Genomic DNA, 18,277 nt, shown 5'->3' with positions numbered 1-18,277 from the left:
ATCTGAACTAACCAATTACTAGTAATAAAATTTAATCAGGTACCAAGAAACTCCCAACAAACAAAAGTCGAGGACCAGATGTATTCACAGATGAATTCTACCAAATATTTAAAGAAAAGTTAATGCCTATTCTCCTCAAACTATTCCAAAAAACACACACACACAAAAACCACAAACAACAAAGACAAAAACAAAGAGGGAAAGCTTCTAAACACAGTCTACAAGGCCAGCATTACCCCGATACCAAAACCAGACAAAAGCACTACAAAAAAGAAAACTATAGGCCAATATCTCTGGTGAACATAGATGCAAAAATCTGCAACAAAATATTAGCAAATCTCATTCAATAATACATTCATTACAAGGATTATTCACCATGATTAAGTGGGATTTTATGCAAGAACAGTTCAATATTCACAAATCAATCAATGTGATACATCACATCAACAAAATGAAGGACAAAAATATATGATTATCTCAATAGATGTAGAATAAGCATTTAACAAAATTCCACACCCATTTATGATAAAAAACGCTCAACAAAATGAATGTAGAGGATAAAAAATCTCAACATAATAAGGGGCATATATGACAAACTGATAGCTAACACCATAATCACTGGTGAAAAACTGAGAGCTTTTCCTCTAAGATCAGAAATAAGACAAAGATGTCCATTCTTGCCACTAATATTCAACATAGTACCAGAAATCCTGGCCACAGAAATCAGACAACAAAAAGAAATGAAAGGCATCCAAATTGGTAAGGAAGAAGTTAAACTGTCACTATTTGCAGATCACATGATACTATATATAGAAAACCCTAAAGATTCCATGAAAAAACTCTAAGAACAAACAAATTCAGTAAAGTTGCAGAGTACAAAATTAATACACAAAATTGATTGTGTTTTGATACACTAATAATGAAGTAGCAGAAAGAGAAATTAAGAAAACAATTCTAGGGGCGCCTGGGTGGCTTGGTCGGTTAAGCGTCCGACTTCGGCTCAGGTCATGATCTCACAGTCCGTGAGTTCGAGCCCTGCGTCAGGCTCTGTGCTGAACAGCTCAGAGCCTGGAGCCTGTTTCAGATTCTGTGTCTCCCTCTCTCTCTGCCCCTCCCCTGTTCATGCTCTGTCTCTCTCTGTCTCAAAAATAAATAAATGTTAAAAAAAATTAAAAAAAAAAAAAAAGAAAACAATTCTATTTACAATGGCACCAAAAAGAATAAAAGAGAGGAATAAACTTAACCAAGGAGATGAAAGACCTGTATTCTGAAAAGTATAAAATACTGCTGAAAGAAACTGAAGACTACACAAGCTATACTTTACATAAATGTTGAATTGTTGTGTTGTACACCTGAAATTCCTATAATACTGCATGTCAACTACACTTCAATTATAAAAATCCATATAAGTGAAATCATATGGTCTTTGTCTTTCTCTATTTCTAGGCATTATTAGCATAATGCACTCTAGGTCTATTCATGTTGCAAATGGCAAGATCTCATTTTTTTTATGGCTGAGTAATATTTCATTATATATAACATATACCTAATATATATATATATATATATGTAATACATATTACATATATATATATATATATATATATATATATATATATATCACATTCTGTATCCATTCTTCTATCAATGGACACTTATGTTGCTTCCATGTCTTGACTATTATAAATAGTACTGCAATGAACATAGGGGTGAAGATATCTTTCCGAGTTAGTGTTTTTTCATATTCTTTGGATAAATATCCAGAGTGGAATTGCTGGATCATGTATTTCTATTATTGATTTTTTGAGGAACCTCCATACTATTTTCCACAGTGGTCATGACATTTTACATTCCCACCAACAATGCACAAGTGTTCCTTTGCTTCCACATCCTTGACAACACTTTTTATTTGTTGTCTTTTTGGTGATAGCCTTTCTAATAAGATTGAGGTGACATCTCATTATGCCATTGATTTGCATTTTCCTATTGATTAGTGATGTTGAGCGTATTTTCATGTGTCTGTTAGCCATCTGTATGTTTTTTTGTTTGTGTGTGTGTGTGTGCACGTGCGTGTGTGTTTTGAGAAATGTTTATTCAGGTCCTCTGCCCATTTAAAAAAAAAATTTTTTTTTATTAATTTTTTTTTTAACGTTTATTTATTTTTGAGACAGAGAGAAACACAGCATGAACGGGGGAGGGGCAGAGAGAGAGGGAGACACAGAATCGGAAGCAGGCTCCAGGCTCTGAGCCATCAGCCCAGAGCCCCACATGGGGCTCAAACTCGCGAACCGCGAGATCGTGACCTGAACTGAAGTCGGACGCCCAACCGACTGAGCCACCCAGGCGCCCCTAAAAAAATTTTTAATGTTTATTTATTTCTGAGACAGAGAGACAGCATGAGTGGGGGAGGGGCAGAGAGAGAGGGAGATGCAGAATCAGAAGCAGGCTCTGAGCTGTCAGCACAGAGCCTGACACGGAGCTCAAACTCACAAACCGTGAGATCAGACCTGAGCCGAAGTCAGTCGCTCAACTGACTGAGCCACCCAGGTGCCCTCTATGCACGTTCTTTAATTGGATTGTTTGGGTTGTTTTTATTGAGCTGTGTGAGTTCTTTATATATTTTGGATAGATAACCCTTATCAGTTATATCTTTTGCAAATATCTTCTTCCATTCAGCAAACTGCCTTTTTGTTTTGTTGATGGTTTTCTTCACTGTGCAAAAGCTTTTCAGTTTGATGTGGTCCCATTTTCTTATTTTTGCATTTGTTGCTCTTGCCTAGGAGGCAGATCCAAAAATATATATGTTAAGGCCACTACCCAAGTGCTTATTGCCTGTTTTCTTCAATTTTTTATGGTTTCTGGTCTGATATTTAAATCTTTAATGTATTTTAAGTTTATTTTTGTATATGGTATAAAAAAGTAGTCCAGTTTCATTATTTTGCACGTAGATGTTCAGTTTTCTCAGCACCATTTATTGAAGAGACTGTCTTTACCCCATTATATATTCTTGCTTCGTTTGTTGTAGATTAAATGACTATATAAGTGTCATTTTTTGGGACTATTACATTCCATTGATCTATGTGTCTATTTTTGCGCCAATACCATATTATCTTGATTACTACCACTTTATAGTATATCTTAAAATCTGGGATTGTGATACCTCCAGCTTTGTTTTTCTTTCTCAAGACTCTTTGGCTATCTGGGGTCTTTTGTGGTACCCTACAACTTTTGGGATTATTTGCTCTAGTTCTGTGAAAAATGTTGTTGACATTTTACGATAGATTATATTAAATCTGTAGATTGCTTTGGTAGTATGGACATTTTAAAACATTAATTCTTCCAATCCATGAGCAAGGTATATCTTTCCACTTATTTGTGTCATCTTCAATTTCTTTTACCAATGTCTTACAGTTTTCAGAGTATAGGTTTTACACCTCTGTGATTAAATTTATTCTTCAGTGCTTTATTCTTTTTGGAAATGTTGTCTCAATTTCTATTTCTGATACTTTATTATTAGTACATAGAAATGCAACCATTTCTATATATTAATTTTGTACCTTGGAACTTAACTCAATTCATTTATTAGTTCTTAAGCTTTTTTGTGGAGTCCTTAGGGTGTTCCATATATAGTATCATGTCATCTACAAATAGTGATAGTTTAACTTCGTCCTTACCAATTTGGATGCCTTTCATTTCTTTTTGTTGTCTGATTGCTGTGGTGAAGGCTTCCAGTACTATGTTGAATAAAAGTGCATATTAGTAGTGAGAATGCATGTACTCTCCAGTACTCTTTGCTCACAGTTATGTCCCAGGTCTGCCACTGGGGAGAAGCCAAGTCCATGTTCAAGGGCTGATCCTATTACTACAAGAGAAAAAAAAAATTTTGCATCACAGTGCACTATTCCATACTAAAATTTCAGTCCAGTAGGTTTGGCTATACAAACCACCAAACCTATAAATATATCCAGACTCAAAAAGATAAAAAGTACATAAATTATAAAATACTTTAGCAAATATTTATTGAATATCTCTACAACACCATGCCAGATGCTGGAAAATGACAAATTTATTTTTGTATCTAACTTTTACATTTGGTTTGATTTCTCTGCCAGAGGTATACATACATACCCATTTTGAGGAAAGATAGATTCCTATAATGTTTTATTTAAATGGGTCAACTATCTCAACAACATTAGAGAATTTATTTAATCAAGTACGCCAGGATTCTTTTTCTCCCATTATGGTATTGCAGAAGAGTTTACATTATCACAGCAATTAAAAAAAAAAAGTCTTAGGAATGTTAGCCCGCATATTCTTAGTTGATTTAAGACCCTAATATTCCAGATAGTTTCTAAATCCATACTAAATGCTGCCTAACCTATATACATGACTTAAAGCAAATAGATCAGGTACTTAACATTGTTTTCAAGTAGGCTAATTTAGTCATCACAGTAGGTAATAAGGAAATTGCATCAACTTCCTATTCCTCTTTTCTTTCATGCCTGGTCTCAGGATAGACTCTCACCCAGTCCAAATTGTCTCCCCTTCAGGTTAGATATGACTGGTAACTGACATGGTGTTAATGGCTCCCTAGGACCATGGCTTATTGGAAGTCATGCACAAAGTCCCCTCTGGGAAAAGGGACTGGAGGAGTAAGGTAGGGTCTCAGCACTAGTGTTTGCAGCTTTAGTTCTGATTTTACATAATGCTCCCTAGCCTATTCCTGTCTATCAGAAATGGGACTTGACCTACAGTGTCCAGTTTATTACATAAGAGGCAAGGGCCTTTGCACGGTGAAGACCCATTCATAGAACCAAATACCTAAATGGTTTATCTTGCTTAGGATTACAAAGTAATATGTAGAAAATAAAATACTTTCATGGGCATAAAATGCTGAACAATACAAAATGTTTTCTAATTCACTATATATTCTGATTTAAAACATTACTAAAGTATGACTTTTTCCCAAGAGGAAATAATCATAAACATTTTTTTTTCATACCACTGATTTTTATGACAAATCTATAGAATATTATGTTGTTATGTTTTATTCTATACAGGCTTATTCAACAAATGGAGAGTTATTCCTTGTCTTTGAATAGCACTTCAGTGGTGAAACCTAATGTAGCAGTACAGACTGTTTTATTCTCTACAAAAAGCACTGTGCTCTTCTCTGTGAAGAAAGGTGAGGTGTTTATCTCATGTACTTATGATAGCAGAGAGCATTCTGCTATCAACCATGAACAATGCCCTAAACATTTTTTAAGTAATTCCTCATTAAAGGCCTGATATCTATGGGGCACCTAGGTGGCTCAGTCGGTTAAGCCCAACTCTTGATTTTGGCTCAGGTCATGCTCTCATGGTTCATGAGATCAAGCCCTGCTTGGGATTCTCTCTCCCTCTCTCACTGTGCTGCTCCCCCCCTCTCAAAATAAATAAACTTCAAAGTCCTGACATCTCCTTCCATCTCCCCAAATGAGATGATTTCATAAGAACCTAAATCTGCGGGGCACCTGGGTGGTTCAGTTGGTTGGGCATCCGACTTTGGCTTAGGTCATGATCTCACGGTTTGTGAGTTCAGGCTCCATGTCGGGTTCTGTACTGACAGAGCCTGCTTTGAATTCTGTGTGTGTCTCTCTCTCTGCCTCTCCCCACTCATGCTCTGTATCTCTCTCCTTCAGATATAAATGAACCTTAAAAACATTAAAAAAAAAGAACCTAAATCTCCAATTTATCACATTATGGATATTTGCTGGCATGTATTCTTAATAATATCATACTGTTTGCTCTTCTAATACATTGAAACCAAGGTTGTAGTACATGCCTGTATTATAGGTTTAATGTAGTCACCATGTAAACTATACCTTTAATAAACCAAGCTTTGTAATATTATGTTTTCATGTGTATATAATATAATATTAAGACAAATCTAAATTTTCCATAATTATTTTCTAGGTAAAGATATCATATGACTTAATTCAGGATAGCTATTGATTTTTAGGTAGAGCCATAAGAAAGTACCAACATCTAACCAATTATTTTTAAGTTTTTAAATTTATTTTGAGAGAGAGAGAAACAGAATGCACAAGTGGAGGAGAAGCAGAGAGAGAAGGAGAGACAGAGACAGAGAGAGAATCCCAAGCAGGTTCTGCACAGTCAGTGCACAGACTGATGTGGGGTTCAAATTCACAAACCATGAGATCATGACCTGAGCCAGATGCTTAACTGACTGAGCCACCCAAGTGCCCCAACATCTGACCATTTTTTACTTGAAAAATCCAGCAACTTCATTTGATTCCACCTAATTCCATGGTGGTTTCAAGACTAATGTATACAAACCAAATACTAGAAATAGAAAATAAAGGAATCAACTGTAATAATCTGGAACTGTCAAAATTGATACATAAAATAGTCTTCCCACCTCCAAGATTATTGAATTTGTATTGTTTTCATACCTAAAATTTTAAACACTTTAAGGATGGGAAAAGGCCTGACAGATGAGGATAAATATACAAACTGGGAAAGTCCACCATGACCATATTTTTGTTTCAAGAAACAACATTTTAAAAAATGATTAGATAATACTGTTAAACTTTTTTTTAATGTCTATTTATTTTTGAGAGAGAGAGAGAGAGCAAGTGGGGGAAGAGAAGAGAGAGAGGGAGACAGAGGATTTGAAGTGGGCTCTCTGCTGTCAGATGGGGGACTTGAAATCAAGAACTGTGAGATCATGACCTGAGCTGAAGTCGAACTCTTAGCCAACTGAGTCACCCAAGTGCCCCAATACTGTTAAACTTTGAAGGTTCAAGAAATATCTAAAAAACATGGCTTTATTTATTAGCTTAAAATTATTTGAAAATACTGAAAAATGCTAAAAAAGTAAGTTACCTCATAATCCAAAACCTATAAAATTCCATAACAAAGAAGACAAAGTCCTCCACATCAATCCTCTAACCGCTTTCCTCTGAAATACCCTATGCTACACAGATTATTATATATATTCATAAATTTATTTTTATGAAAAGGAAATTGAACTATAATTTGCTTTTTCTTTTTAATTAATCATAGCTACTTTCCTGATCAGTACAAACAGATCTATTTCATGGGTTTAAATAGCTGCAAAGCATTTCATTAAATGAATGCTCCATGATGTATATGATCATTTCTTTATCCTTGTAATATATCTTTCGGTACTTATTATGTCTGTGTGATTGGTAAAAATCACTGTGCCCCTTTACACTAGGGTGGTGGGCAAAGGTTTGGTAAACTTTGAGGTCATCAAAGCATTTTCTTAAAAAATATAACTTAGAAAATAGCCTATATCTGTTTTAGACTGTGTTCTTGATGAATAAAAGAATCAGAGAAAGAAAAGCAGTAGGAAACACACACACACACGCACACACACACGCACACACACACACACACACACACACACACAGATGTATAGACTGAGAAAGAGAAAGTGATTAGGTCATGTGTTTATAATGAGAGAATATTAAGAAAATGAATGAGGAAGCTACTTATAAAATGATATTTTTAACTTCATAAGGTGAAGGTGTTTAAATTTCAAACTCTGAGTGCAAGCTAACCCTTACTTTTTTGGTGCTTTAAGGATTTAAGTTTGTTGACTTGTTCAGCAGTTTAAATTGCAAAGTGAAGTTAATGAAAAATGAAAAATCCCAAACAACCTTAGTTGGAAGTTAGCATTACTGCACAGCACTTTCAGAAAGTTATGTTGCAAGCCATTACTATATTCCTTTTGCTGTTACTAACTGGAGATAAGAACTGAGGAATAGGGGCACCTGGATGGCTCAGTCAGTTGAGCGTCCGACTTCAGCTCAGGTCATGACCTCACGGTCCAAGAGTTTGAGCCCCATGTCAGGCTCTGTGCTGACAGCTCAGAGCCTGGAGCCCACTTCGGATTCTGTGGCTCCCTCTCTCTCTCTGCCCCTCTGCCACTCATGCTCTGTCTGTCTCTCTCAAAAACTAAATAAACATAAACAAAATTTTTTTTAAAGAACTGAGGAATAAAGAGCCGGAAAGAAGGCAATCAGCAAACTTTAATAAGGGCAAATACAACAGTGAAAGTCTAGATAAAGTCTAGTCTCTACCATTTTTATGCATTATTTCATGTTTAAGATTTTGCCTCTAGGCCAATGATTATATTTTACCTTTGAGATCACTGCCATATGATAATGAAAATAGGGGAGCATGAACGTTGGAGTCTAAATAGATGTGGGCTCAAGTTCCAGCTTTAGACTTTCCTAGCTGAGTCATCTTGGGAAAGTTTTCAAACTTTTGGGTCTGTTTCCACTTCTAAAACAAAAATAACGATAGATGTTTTTGTTACTATGTGTCAAGAAATGCTGGTTAGGAGATGTAGATAATATACCTAGCAAATCATATTGAGAGCACTGCCTTTGTGTAAACGAAACATTTAGATACATACATTACTCCAAGCACTGGTTCCTGAAGTGTGGTTGTCAGATCAGCACACCCCCATTACCTTTGAGCTTATTAGAAATGCAAATTCATGGCCCCCACGGTGACCTACTGAATTAGATGGTTTGAGATGGGGCCCAGGAAACTGTTTTACAAGCTGTCCAGTTGATTTTTATGCATGTTAAAGTGTAAGCACCACTGCCTCAGAGTTCAGCTAGATATGATTTTCATGTGATAATTTCCAGTAATGAACATGAAAGGATCCAGCAGTCATCTACACAGCTGACATCCATTAGGCACAGGAAGCACAGTGCCTGTGGCCTATACTTTCAAAGCCTTGTGAAAAATGTTTTAATGTTCTTTTAAAATCAGAAGAAAGAATTAACATCATGATAACAAATATATAACAATCCAGCCTAGATTATCTCTTTAGACCAAAGCAGTTTTGGGGCAAAAAAAACCTACCTTAAACATTTTAATTGGAAATATAGTTTTGGGGTACCTAAGTGGCTCAGTTGGTGGAGACTCTGACTCTTGATTTCTGCTCAGGTTATGATCTCATAATTCATGGGATCAAGACACACATTGGGCTCTGTGCCATTAGCACAGAGCCTGCTTGGGACTCTCTCTCTCCCCCTATTTCTCTCAGCCCCTCCCCCCTCAAATAAATAAATAAACTTAAAAAATTTTAAAAACATAGCTTCATATATAGTACTATAAACCTAGCCTAAATTTTTTTTAACGTGATTCTTGTGGAAGGGACCCACGAAAGCAAAAGTGCCAAGGGTCTAGGAAAGTCACTTGAAAACTTCACTGTCCATTTATAAATGTTGACACTAAAGATATCTGGTAGGAACCATTACAAGAAATTTGTGTTATTCTAAGGATATATTTATTGACATTTAAAAAAAATATTAGTTTCAGCTTCACTTAAGCCATGAAGCATGGTAGGATTATACAAGAGCAAAAATAAGACAATCAACAAGTTGAAAGTGAAGTGGAATATTGTAGAAATTATGTTAAAAACAGAAACTTGCATCCTTATAACAGAAAATTATACATGACTTTCATTTCATTATATTCATTTTATCTGACACAAATGCACTTAGACCTTCAAAAACTATCAACCGGACATAATTTTCAGAACCTGCTATTGTCTTCTGAAACTTATATTTAGTCAAGGACTAACTATATGCTGTGCTTTTTTTAATGTTTATTTATTTTTGAAAGAGAGAGAGTGGGTGAGCAAATGAGGGGCGGAGAGAGAAGGTGACAGAGGATCCGAAGGAGCTCTGCACTGACAGCAAAGAGCCTGACTTGGGCTCCAACTCATGAACCGTAAGATCATGACTTGAGCCAAAGTTGGAGGCTTAACCAACTGAGCTACTCAGGCACCCCTATGCTGTACTTTGAAGTATAGTGTTTAAAAGAACAAGATTGATAATTGCGTTTTCAAAGAAATATATGTATTTAAACTGCATTATTTTATTAATAATTATTAAGCTCTACCAGCATAAAATATGAATCAGTTTATTCAAATACAGTTGACCCTTGAACAAGTCAGGGGTCCTTGGTCCCAAGGCACCAATCCCTCATGCAATAGGAAATCTGCATATAACTTTTAATTCCCCTAAAACTTATCTGTTGACCAAAGTCTTGCTGACAACATTGTCAATTAACACATATTTTGTATGTTATATGCATTACATACAATATTCTTATAATAAAATAAGCCAGAGACAAGGAAATGTTATTTATAAATCATAAAGAAGAGAAAATACATTTACAGTTCTATGTATTGAAAAAATTCCATGCATAAGTGGAAGCATGCAATTCAAACCCATGTTGGTCAAGGGTCAACTATAGTTTTATACGAGGAATTTTAAATCTGGCTAAAATGGAGGATACAATGGTGATACAAAAGAAGATTTTGTAGCCAAATACAGAGAGGAAGCTTTGTTATTATGTATCTATTACCAACACAAGTCCTCCTTCAGTCAGTTCCTGGCCTCCTGGAAAGAGCTCAAGTTGCTTCAGCATTGTAATCTTCAAACCCAGGCCCCAGGTTCACATCTGGATTGCTGATCCGTTTTAGGGCCTTTATCATAGCTTTTTACCACAATGTTACTTTGGGCAAAGACATTTTCTGGACTTCTGAGAAGACTGAATTAGATGGTAACTAAGGAATCCAGGTTCTAGAATTCTACAATTCTGAATTTTCCTTGACAAAGATTATTTTAAATATGTTGTTTTATTCAGCAGATATGTATTACCCTACTGGTGCAAGTCCCTATTTAGACAAAAAATGCATTGCAGATGGAGGATAAAACGTGTCCAAAGTCTTTAAAGTAGAAAAGAAGATGAAGCATTTGTGGAACTGAAAGAACAAAATGGTTGGAGCTTAACCGAGAAGGTGAAAATGCTGTTAAAGATGAGGCTGGTGAAGTAGGTAGGGAGGGCCCAGTAGACCGATTAAGGATTTAGGAGTTTATCCTAAGAGCAACAGGAAACCTTTGAATGGTTTTAGTGGGAAGGTGCTTTGATCTGATTTTTTTTATTTTTTAAGATCATTATAGCTTTTGTGTGAGGAATGGATTAGAGGGTGGGCAGAGAGACCATGGAATGGCCTGTTTGAAGCTGTTATTACAGTAGTATGGCTGAGCCACCCTGGCTAAGACTAGGATGGGCTCATTGGAATTGGAAAAAATGTGAATAGATTTAAGATATGTTCAAGGACATGGGGTGCCTGGGTGGCTCAGTTGGTTAAGTGTCCAGCTCTTGGTTTCGGCTCAGGTCATGATCTCATCGTTTCGTGGGTTCGAGCCGCACGTCAGGCTTCGTACTGGCAGTGCTGAGCCTGCTTGGGATTCTCTCTCTCTCCCTCTCTCTGTCCCTCCCCCCACTTGCACTGTCTGTCTCTCTCAAAATAAACAAATAAACTTAAAAAAATAAGCTAAAGATATATTCAAGGATGTAGATTTAATTAAAAAAAGCAAGTAAAAGATGATTCCTAGGTTTCTAGTTTGTGAAACTGGGTGGATGCCAATACTATGTACTGAGTAAAGAATCTCGGCAGAAGAGTAGCTTTGGAGAGGGTCTCATGCTCTTGGATCCTCCAAAAGATCCTGTCATCAGTCTCCACCCTGTTTTCCTCTGAATTCTGTTTGCATAGGATGATTGTGTTGCCTTGCAGACATGGGTCCTTTGGTCAATACCACTGACCATTGTGGTTGGAGATGAGATGTTTGCATTGTTGAGTATGGAAGACCAGGTTTAGAATTTAAACTTGGTACTGGATGACCAGACTAAGTAAGTAAAATGCTATTAGAAAAGAGAGGGCTTTAGAATTAGAATTAAAATTTTGGGTGGCAGATCTCTGCTTTGTTTTTCCTTTTTTCCCAAAAATTTTTAATGGAATAATTAGAAAAATAAAGTAGCTTTTTTTATCTACTGTAATTACACATCCATTCAAGCTTTAGTCTAACTTTTCTATTTATCTTTTATGCCAGAATTAAATTGTGTTAAATATGACAGGTTAGCTTACATCTTAATAGAATTTGCTAAATTTAAGCAATAAAGACATGCTAAACTTGTAATAAAAATTGATTGTATAACTCAGAGAATTGGTTTTGTAATTCTAACATTTTGTATTTCTACCATTCAAAAGCATTCTTAGTAACACCCCTGGGTATCATTCAAAATGTACATATAAAAAAAGGCTACATTTGTAAATATATTAAACATATACACACATATATATATATATATATATATATATATATGCATATATAATAAATATAGCTATATTTCAAGGACATATCCTCAATCTTTTTCTAGGCCGGAGTACCTTAAGAGTCACATGATACTATCAGTTTTTAAATGATAATGTTCACAAGGAGGAGTAGTGATTTCTGAAATATCTTTAATCTTATACTTTAACATGGAAACTGATCATTTCACTTGTAATTGCAGACTCATGGAATTAAACTGAAAGGAAATTTAGAGATTGTTTAATCTAGTGGTTTTCATAATGTGGTCCCCTAATCAGCAGCATGTTGTAACACCTTGGGAACTTATTAAAAATGCAAATTTTCAGGTGCACTCCAGACCCGCTGAATCAGAAACTCTAGGGGTGGGGTAGAGCAACCTGTTTTAACAAGCCTTTCCAGGTGATTTTGATGCCACATTTTTCAAGTTGGAATTATGTGTTCCCATAGACATTAGCTGAAATTCGTTAACACAAAACAATGGACTTTGTCTTAAAGATCCTACCTCAGGCTGCTCAAAAGACGTCTTTTATGTAACTCCACCTTGTTTCCCATTCCATGTATATTAGTTTTCTGCGGCTGCTGCAACAAAGGACCACTAATTTAGCAACTTAGCAAAAATTTATTATCTTACAGTTCTGTAAGGTCAGTGGTCCGGACGTTCCGTCTCACTGAGTTAAAATCAAGGTGTTGGCTTTGCTTTCTGGAAGCTCTAACAGAATCCATTTCCTTGCCTTTTCTGAAAGCTGGCTTCCAGAGGCCACCCACATTCCTTGACTTCCCACACCTTTTTCCATTTTCAAAGCCAGTATGCATCTATTTTTAAATGAGAGATTATTTTTTAAAACTGTATTTTGGAGTCTGTACAAATGAGTCCAGTCACCCACATCTGCCTGTTATTTACACAACTCAGTATTATACTGTCACTGGCACAGACTATGTCATAGAGCATCACAACTGGATCATTCAACATCCTCAAGCAACAAATTATAATAAATTACATTCATTATGTTACTTATACTAAATCAGGAAAGGTTATTCATGTTAGGATAAGATTTTAAAAGAAGTTTTAAAGGGAAAGATTTTCTGCCTATGCCTTGGCTAACAGGACAAACTAATTAGAGCAGTTCATTCCTCAAAGACTGCACTTTAATCATACCTTTTCTGCTGTTGGATTTTCAATGAGATACATAGCAGAAATTTTCGTTTTTTAAAGAGGAATAGTGAGGGATTTAAGAAAAATGTTCGCTTAGAGGACTACACACCTAAAAGAATTGAGTTTTGGTGGTGGAGCCAGGCATCACTTCCCTTTCCTGTATTCCAGATTTTCGTTAATGAATGCCTTACTTTTGTAATTGTAAAAAGCCAAAGAAAAAAGGAAAAGAGAAAATAAACACGATATAATAACCTGCAATTAATTATAAGGCCTGATTTGTAAGGCAGGGTATGGATTTTGAAGTCTCAGGCACGTATGACAGGATTTTTTTTTTTTTTTTACACTGTCATCCAAAATGTACTGTAGACTCTTCCTTGATAAATTATTTTGAAAGCTTCTTTTAAAAATGAAGACCACAAATCATTTTCTTAACATGTGGTTGCCCTACTTCACTCTACCTACGCTCTTCAGTTGACTATGGTTAAATTCTAAGGCCTGGTCAAAGAAAGGAACTTCTAACATTTTTTTTTAGGCAACTGTGGTGCCACAGAACCCAAGCTCATCACCAGCCTGGCTTAGAAGCGCTCACACACCAGGTCTGCCATGGGGCCCTCGGCGGTCGAGACTTTTTTTGGACGAAACGCGTCCAGGCCGAGTCGGCGCCGCGCAGGGCCCGCTCCACCGAGAGCCACGGCGTCTGGAGCCTCAAGTCGGTGTTCCGTGCGGCGCCGCAGACCGTTCTGCCCGCGAGCCGAGCCCGGGCTCCTGAGGGGGAGCGGCGCTGGGGGCGGCGGCGTCGCGGTGGGGGCGGGAGCCGGGCGGCAGCTCCAGCGCCCGTGGGGGAGGAGCGGCAGCGGCGGCGGCTGGAGCTGCTGTGGCGACGGACGCGAGGCGGTGGCAGAGGAGACCCACCCCTGTCCACATGGACAGTCGCAAAGGCCTCCGCTGATGCATTCACGCCTGGGCGGGGTGGGCGGACGGCCGTAGCGGCGGCGGCGGCGGCGGCGGCAGAGGGAGCGAAGGGCCTGGGGGCGCCTGACGGTCGCCGAGACCTCGCCGCCCCGGCGCGGCGGCTGCGGCCATTTTACGGCCCGAGACGAAGGGAGGTGTGTTTGTGTGCTCGCCTTCAGCCTCTCTTCCTGGGTCCCGCGGCTGGGGAAAGCGTCTCAGGCGGCCTGGGTAGGCGGTGGATGGGGAGTCGTGGGCCGAGAGGAACCGGGCCCGGGAAGCGCCGTCGCCGTCGCCGCCGCTCGCGTTCCCCCGGAGGGGCCTGAGGAGAAGTCCAGGCCGCGGGCCTTGCCACCCGCCAGCCCGCGGATAGGCCCGGGAGCGCCTGGCCTGCTTTTGTGTAGGCCCATCTGGCCGTGGGAGCGCCGCCCCCCTAACGGCCGAGTTCTAGGCCCGCAACCCTGCGGCGGCTACCCTCCTGCGGCGCGGCCCCTCATCCCGGCAAGCGCGGCGGTGGTGTGGGCCATGGATTAAGAAGGAGGCGGCGTGGGAGGAGGAAGATGGCGGCTGGCAAGAGCGGCGGCAGCGCAGGGGAGATTACTTTTCTGGAAGGTACACCTATTTCTGCCCTTGCAGGGGATAGGGTGGGGGAAATACAGGGAAGTGTGGCCCTCCTGGTCTCCGGATATTCAGTTATTCGCACAGGGTGGGTTTGGGGGCGGCAGAGGTACGGGGGGGGGGGGGGGGGCGGGAGCTGCCCGGGCGATGGCTGGGAGGGAATGTGCTGCGAGCGCGCTGGGTTCGAGTCCACCGGTGCGAGGAGCTTGGCTGGGGGCGGACATGGCCGAGAGGGCGCGGGTGGATACCGCTGCGAGCTGGAGTTGGTGGGTGTCCCCTGAGAGTGCACGCGTTAAGTCTTTGACATTTAAAATTTTTTGGTGGTGGCCTAAAGATGAGAGCGGATGGCAGTCGCATCTTGTTTGGTGTTGATGGAAAGTTTCAGATTGCTAAGGTTGGGTGAAATTGGGGGCCAATCCTAAGTAGGGAGGGGAGAGGTAGTTTTACTTGGGTATGTTTCATGTACGCTCTCTGCTCTTTCTGTTTCGCAGAGCTTCGGGCTTCCTTTTGCATCCAGTATTCAGATTAAGTCTGGCCATGTCTGATGTTCTTACGAAGTGTTTTGCTAAAGATATTTTATAACATAATTTATCTGAAAATATAGAACGAGATTCACAATGTCAATTTGGGGACGGTCACCAAAGCTAATAGACAAAGTTTGGGTGGTTCCATTTTTATTCACTTGTGAGGGAAAGCCAAACATTTGTTGTAGGTGGACTAAGTCTTAAGAAACGCTGCATGTTATTGTTGGGAATGGTGGTAATGGGTAACAATATTGGTTCCTTGCCCATATAAATACGGACTCTCAAATACTGATAAATCCGTTGTGACTGTGGACCAGGAACTTGAGTGTTTGCATTGCTCAATTTGAGTATGGGTTCAGTGTTTATTCCAAATTAAATATAAATTGTTTATAAACATGTTTAGAAAAATGAGCTTACTGTGCAGTGATTGTTAAAAAGGATTAGCTGGATACTTTGACAAAGTTGATTTTCATATACAAGATAAGCAATCTTTAAAAAAAATAATTGATTAGAAACATTTCTCAATTAAGAAAATATATCTTAACTGTGGTGTAGGTATTCTGTAAGAGGGTGTAGAGGGATAGGTATTGCCTTGTTTATGGTTTTATTAACAGCACCTGGAACAGTGCCTGGACTACAGTAGGTCCTCAATATTACTCTGAACAAATAGGGCCTAATAGAGGTGGATAGGGAAAGAGATCTTAATTTTCTTAATTCTTCCTTGAGTATAGCAAAGCAAAAAAACAAAAACAAAAGAAAAACTTACATGGCTATGTAAGTCAGCCTTTATTTAAAAGTGATGGGAGTTTTGTATGGGATTCCTAGTGGGAAGATGTGGAAAGCTTCTAAGTTTTTCTGGGTTCATTTCATATTACCTCTGTTTTACCTCCATTCTTGTTTGGGCAGAATAGATATCTATTAGAGGCCGAGAGTGGTGCAACTTGTGTTACAGGTGGTGTTGTGTGCTGTTATTTTTTGTTTTGCTATTGGAACCTCCAAAGATGTCTTACTGTTACTGATGCTTACTTAGTACATTCAGTATGCAGATGATTGATTATATTTTTGTACTTAGGTAACTTTTGGACTTCTATAGGCTTCTGGTTCAGTTTAAGTTCTAACTAGATGAACATAGGAAGGATGGAAAGAGCATAAATACAGCCAACAAGTATTGGGCTGATTGTGAATTTCAAGCTATCGCTCTTAGTTGGATCTAACTTAAGGGTCTAGGAATGTACAGTTATAATAATTTTGAGTTTCACCTTGTCTTCCACGTTCTCATAAGGAAAGCAAATGGTAACTTGTTTAGAATATGAGCATAAGGGAAAGCAAGGATTTCAGTTTCTCATATCTGGTTTTCATATATTGTACTGCATTAATAAATAAGTAAAAATCCATTTAGAATAATTTTTTAAAAAATTTAATGTTTGTTTATTTTTGAGCGGGAGAGAGAGGCAGAGTGCGAGCAGGGGAGGGTCAGAGAGAGAGACAGAATCCGAAGCAGGCTCCAGGCTCTGAACAGTCAGCACAGAGCTTGACTCAGGGCTTGAACCCACAACCGTGAGATCATGACCTGATCTGAAATTGGACACTTAACCGACTGAGCCACCCAGAAGCCCCTAGAATAATTTTACTCCATGTTTTCATAAAGTTCCCTTTTTCACTTTGTTCATGTCTACTCAGACCTGACGACCTACATAAAATGTCCCGCTGTCACACATACAAACCCATGGTATTCCCTTATTCTGTTTTATTGTTCGTAACACTTATCACTTGATAAATTTGTTTTTCAATCTTACTAAAATATGAGCTCCGTGAAAATAGTGACTTTGTTTTTTCACCATTGTATTTCTTACTCTTGGAACAAGGTGGTAGCAGTGTGATAAAGACAGGAATATACAGAGCAATAAAGGAGTGGAAAAGCTATTTTACATAATATTAAAGTCAGTAAACTCCCTCTCGAGGAGGTGACACCTGAATTAAGGTAACATGTTAACTTCAGAGTATGGCAGAGAGGATGATGCCTGTGAAGTTTTGAGATGCTGTATGGTTCCATTTTTGAAACAAAAAGGAGGTCATTATGGCTGAAATGTAGCAAGCAAAGGAGAGAATGATAAGAAAGGGAGGCAGCAGATCTAATATTCAAGACGAATTTTTATTTTATTGTAAGAAGTGGGAAGTCATTTAAGAGTTTGGGGCTAAGGAGTGTCATGATATGATTTATCTTTTTAAAAAATCACTTTGGGTAGAATGAATTAGAGTAGAGGAATAGTAAAAGCAGGGACATGAGTTAGAATATTGGAGTAGTCTAAAATAGAGGGGTTAGAATAGATAAAGGGTGTTAAGAGGTACAAACTTAGATTATAAAATAACCCACAGAAGTGAAAAGTAGAGCATAGGGAATATAGCCAGTATTACTGTAATAATGTTTTATGGTAACAGATGGTGACTACATTTGTAGTGGTGAGCATTGAGTAATGTACAGAATTGTTAAATCAATATGTTGCACACCTGAAACTAATATAACATTGTATATTAATTCTACTTCAGTAAAACCAAAAGAGGATCTTGGATTAGAATGGTAGCATTGGAGATTGGGGAAGAGTGGGTAGATTGAAGATATGTTTGGATGTAGAAGCTTACAGGGCTTCTTGGTAAATTGTATATTGAGGATCAGAGAATGGGAGGGATCATAGATGACCCCCAGGGTTTTGGTTGGAGGTTTTGGGAGTTAATTCCATTTACTGAAATGGAGGAGACTGGTAGTAGAGGAATGAGAAGTTAATAGTTCTGCTTTGGTTGAATTAAGTTTGAGATGCTTATTT

The 18,277-nt window shown here is 38.4% G+C and overlaps 1 protein-coding gene and 1 long non-coding RNA gene across 7 annotated transcripts in view; one reads left to right on the top strand and one right to left on the bottom strand.

The window, feature by feature from the left end:
* Positions 1–2,555: 2,555 nt before the first annotated feature.
* Positions 2,556–12,196, bottom strand: LOC128777684 (uncharacterized). Its single transcript, XR_008422977.1, has 3 exons — positions 8,172–12,196; positions 3,675–3,862; positions 2,556–2,776 (listed from the first exon to the last, which is right to left on the bottom strand). It is a non-coding gene; the product is annotated as an uncharacterized LOC128777684 (long non-coding RNA).
* A 2,551-nt stretch (positions 12,197–14,747) lies between these two features.
* The window catches only part of SENP6 (SUMO specific peptidase 6), a 116,674-nt gene continuing 113,144 nt past the window's right edge, over positions 14,748–18,277 (top strand). For all 6 annotated transcript variants that reach the window (XM_019442684.2, XM_053904711.1, XM_053904714.1 and 3 more), the window contains exon 1: positions 14,748–14,925. In XM_019442684.2, coding sequence (XP_019298229.1) covers positions 14,874–14,925 — 52 coding nt within the window. In that variant the 5' untranslated portion in view covers positions 14,748–14,873. The remainder of the gene's footprint in view (positions 14,926–18,277) is intronic.

Source organism: Panthera pardus, unplaced genomic scaffold (genome assembly GCF_024362965.1).
Source record: "Panthera pardus isolate Hobbes unplaced genomic scaffold, ASM2436296v1 HiC_scaffold_17, whole genome shotgun sequence".
In the NCBI taxonomy this organism is placed as follows: Eukaryota; Metazoa; Chordata; class Mammalia; order Carnivora; family Felidae; genus Panthera; species Panthera pardus.
This window is presented reverse-complemented; position numbering and strand designations above follow the sequence as displayed.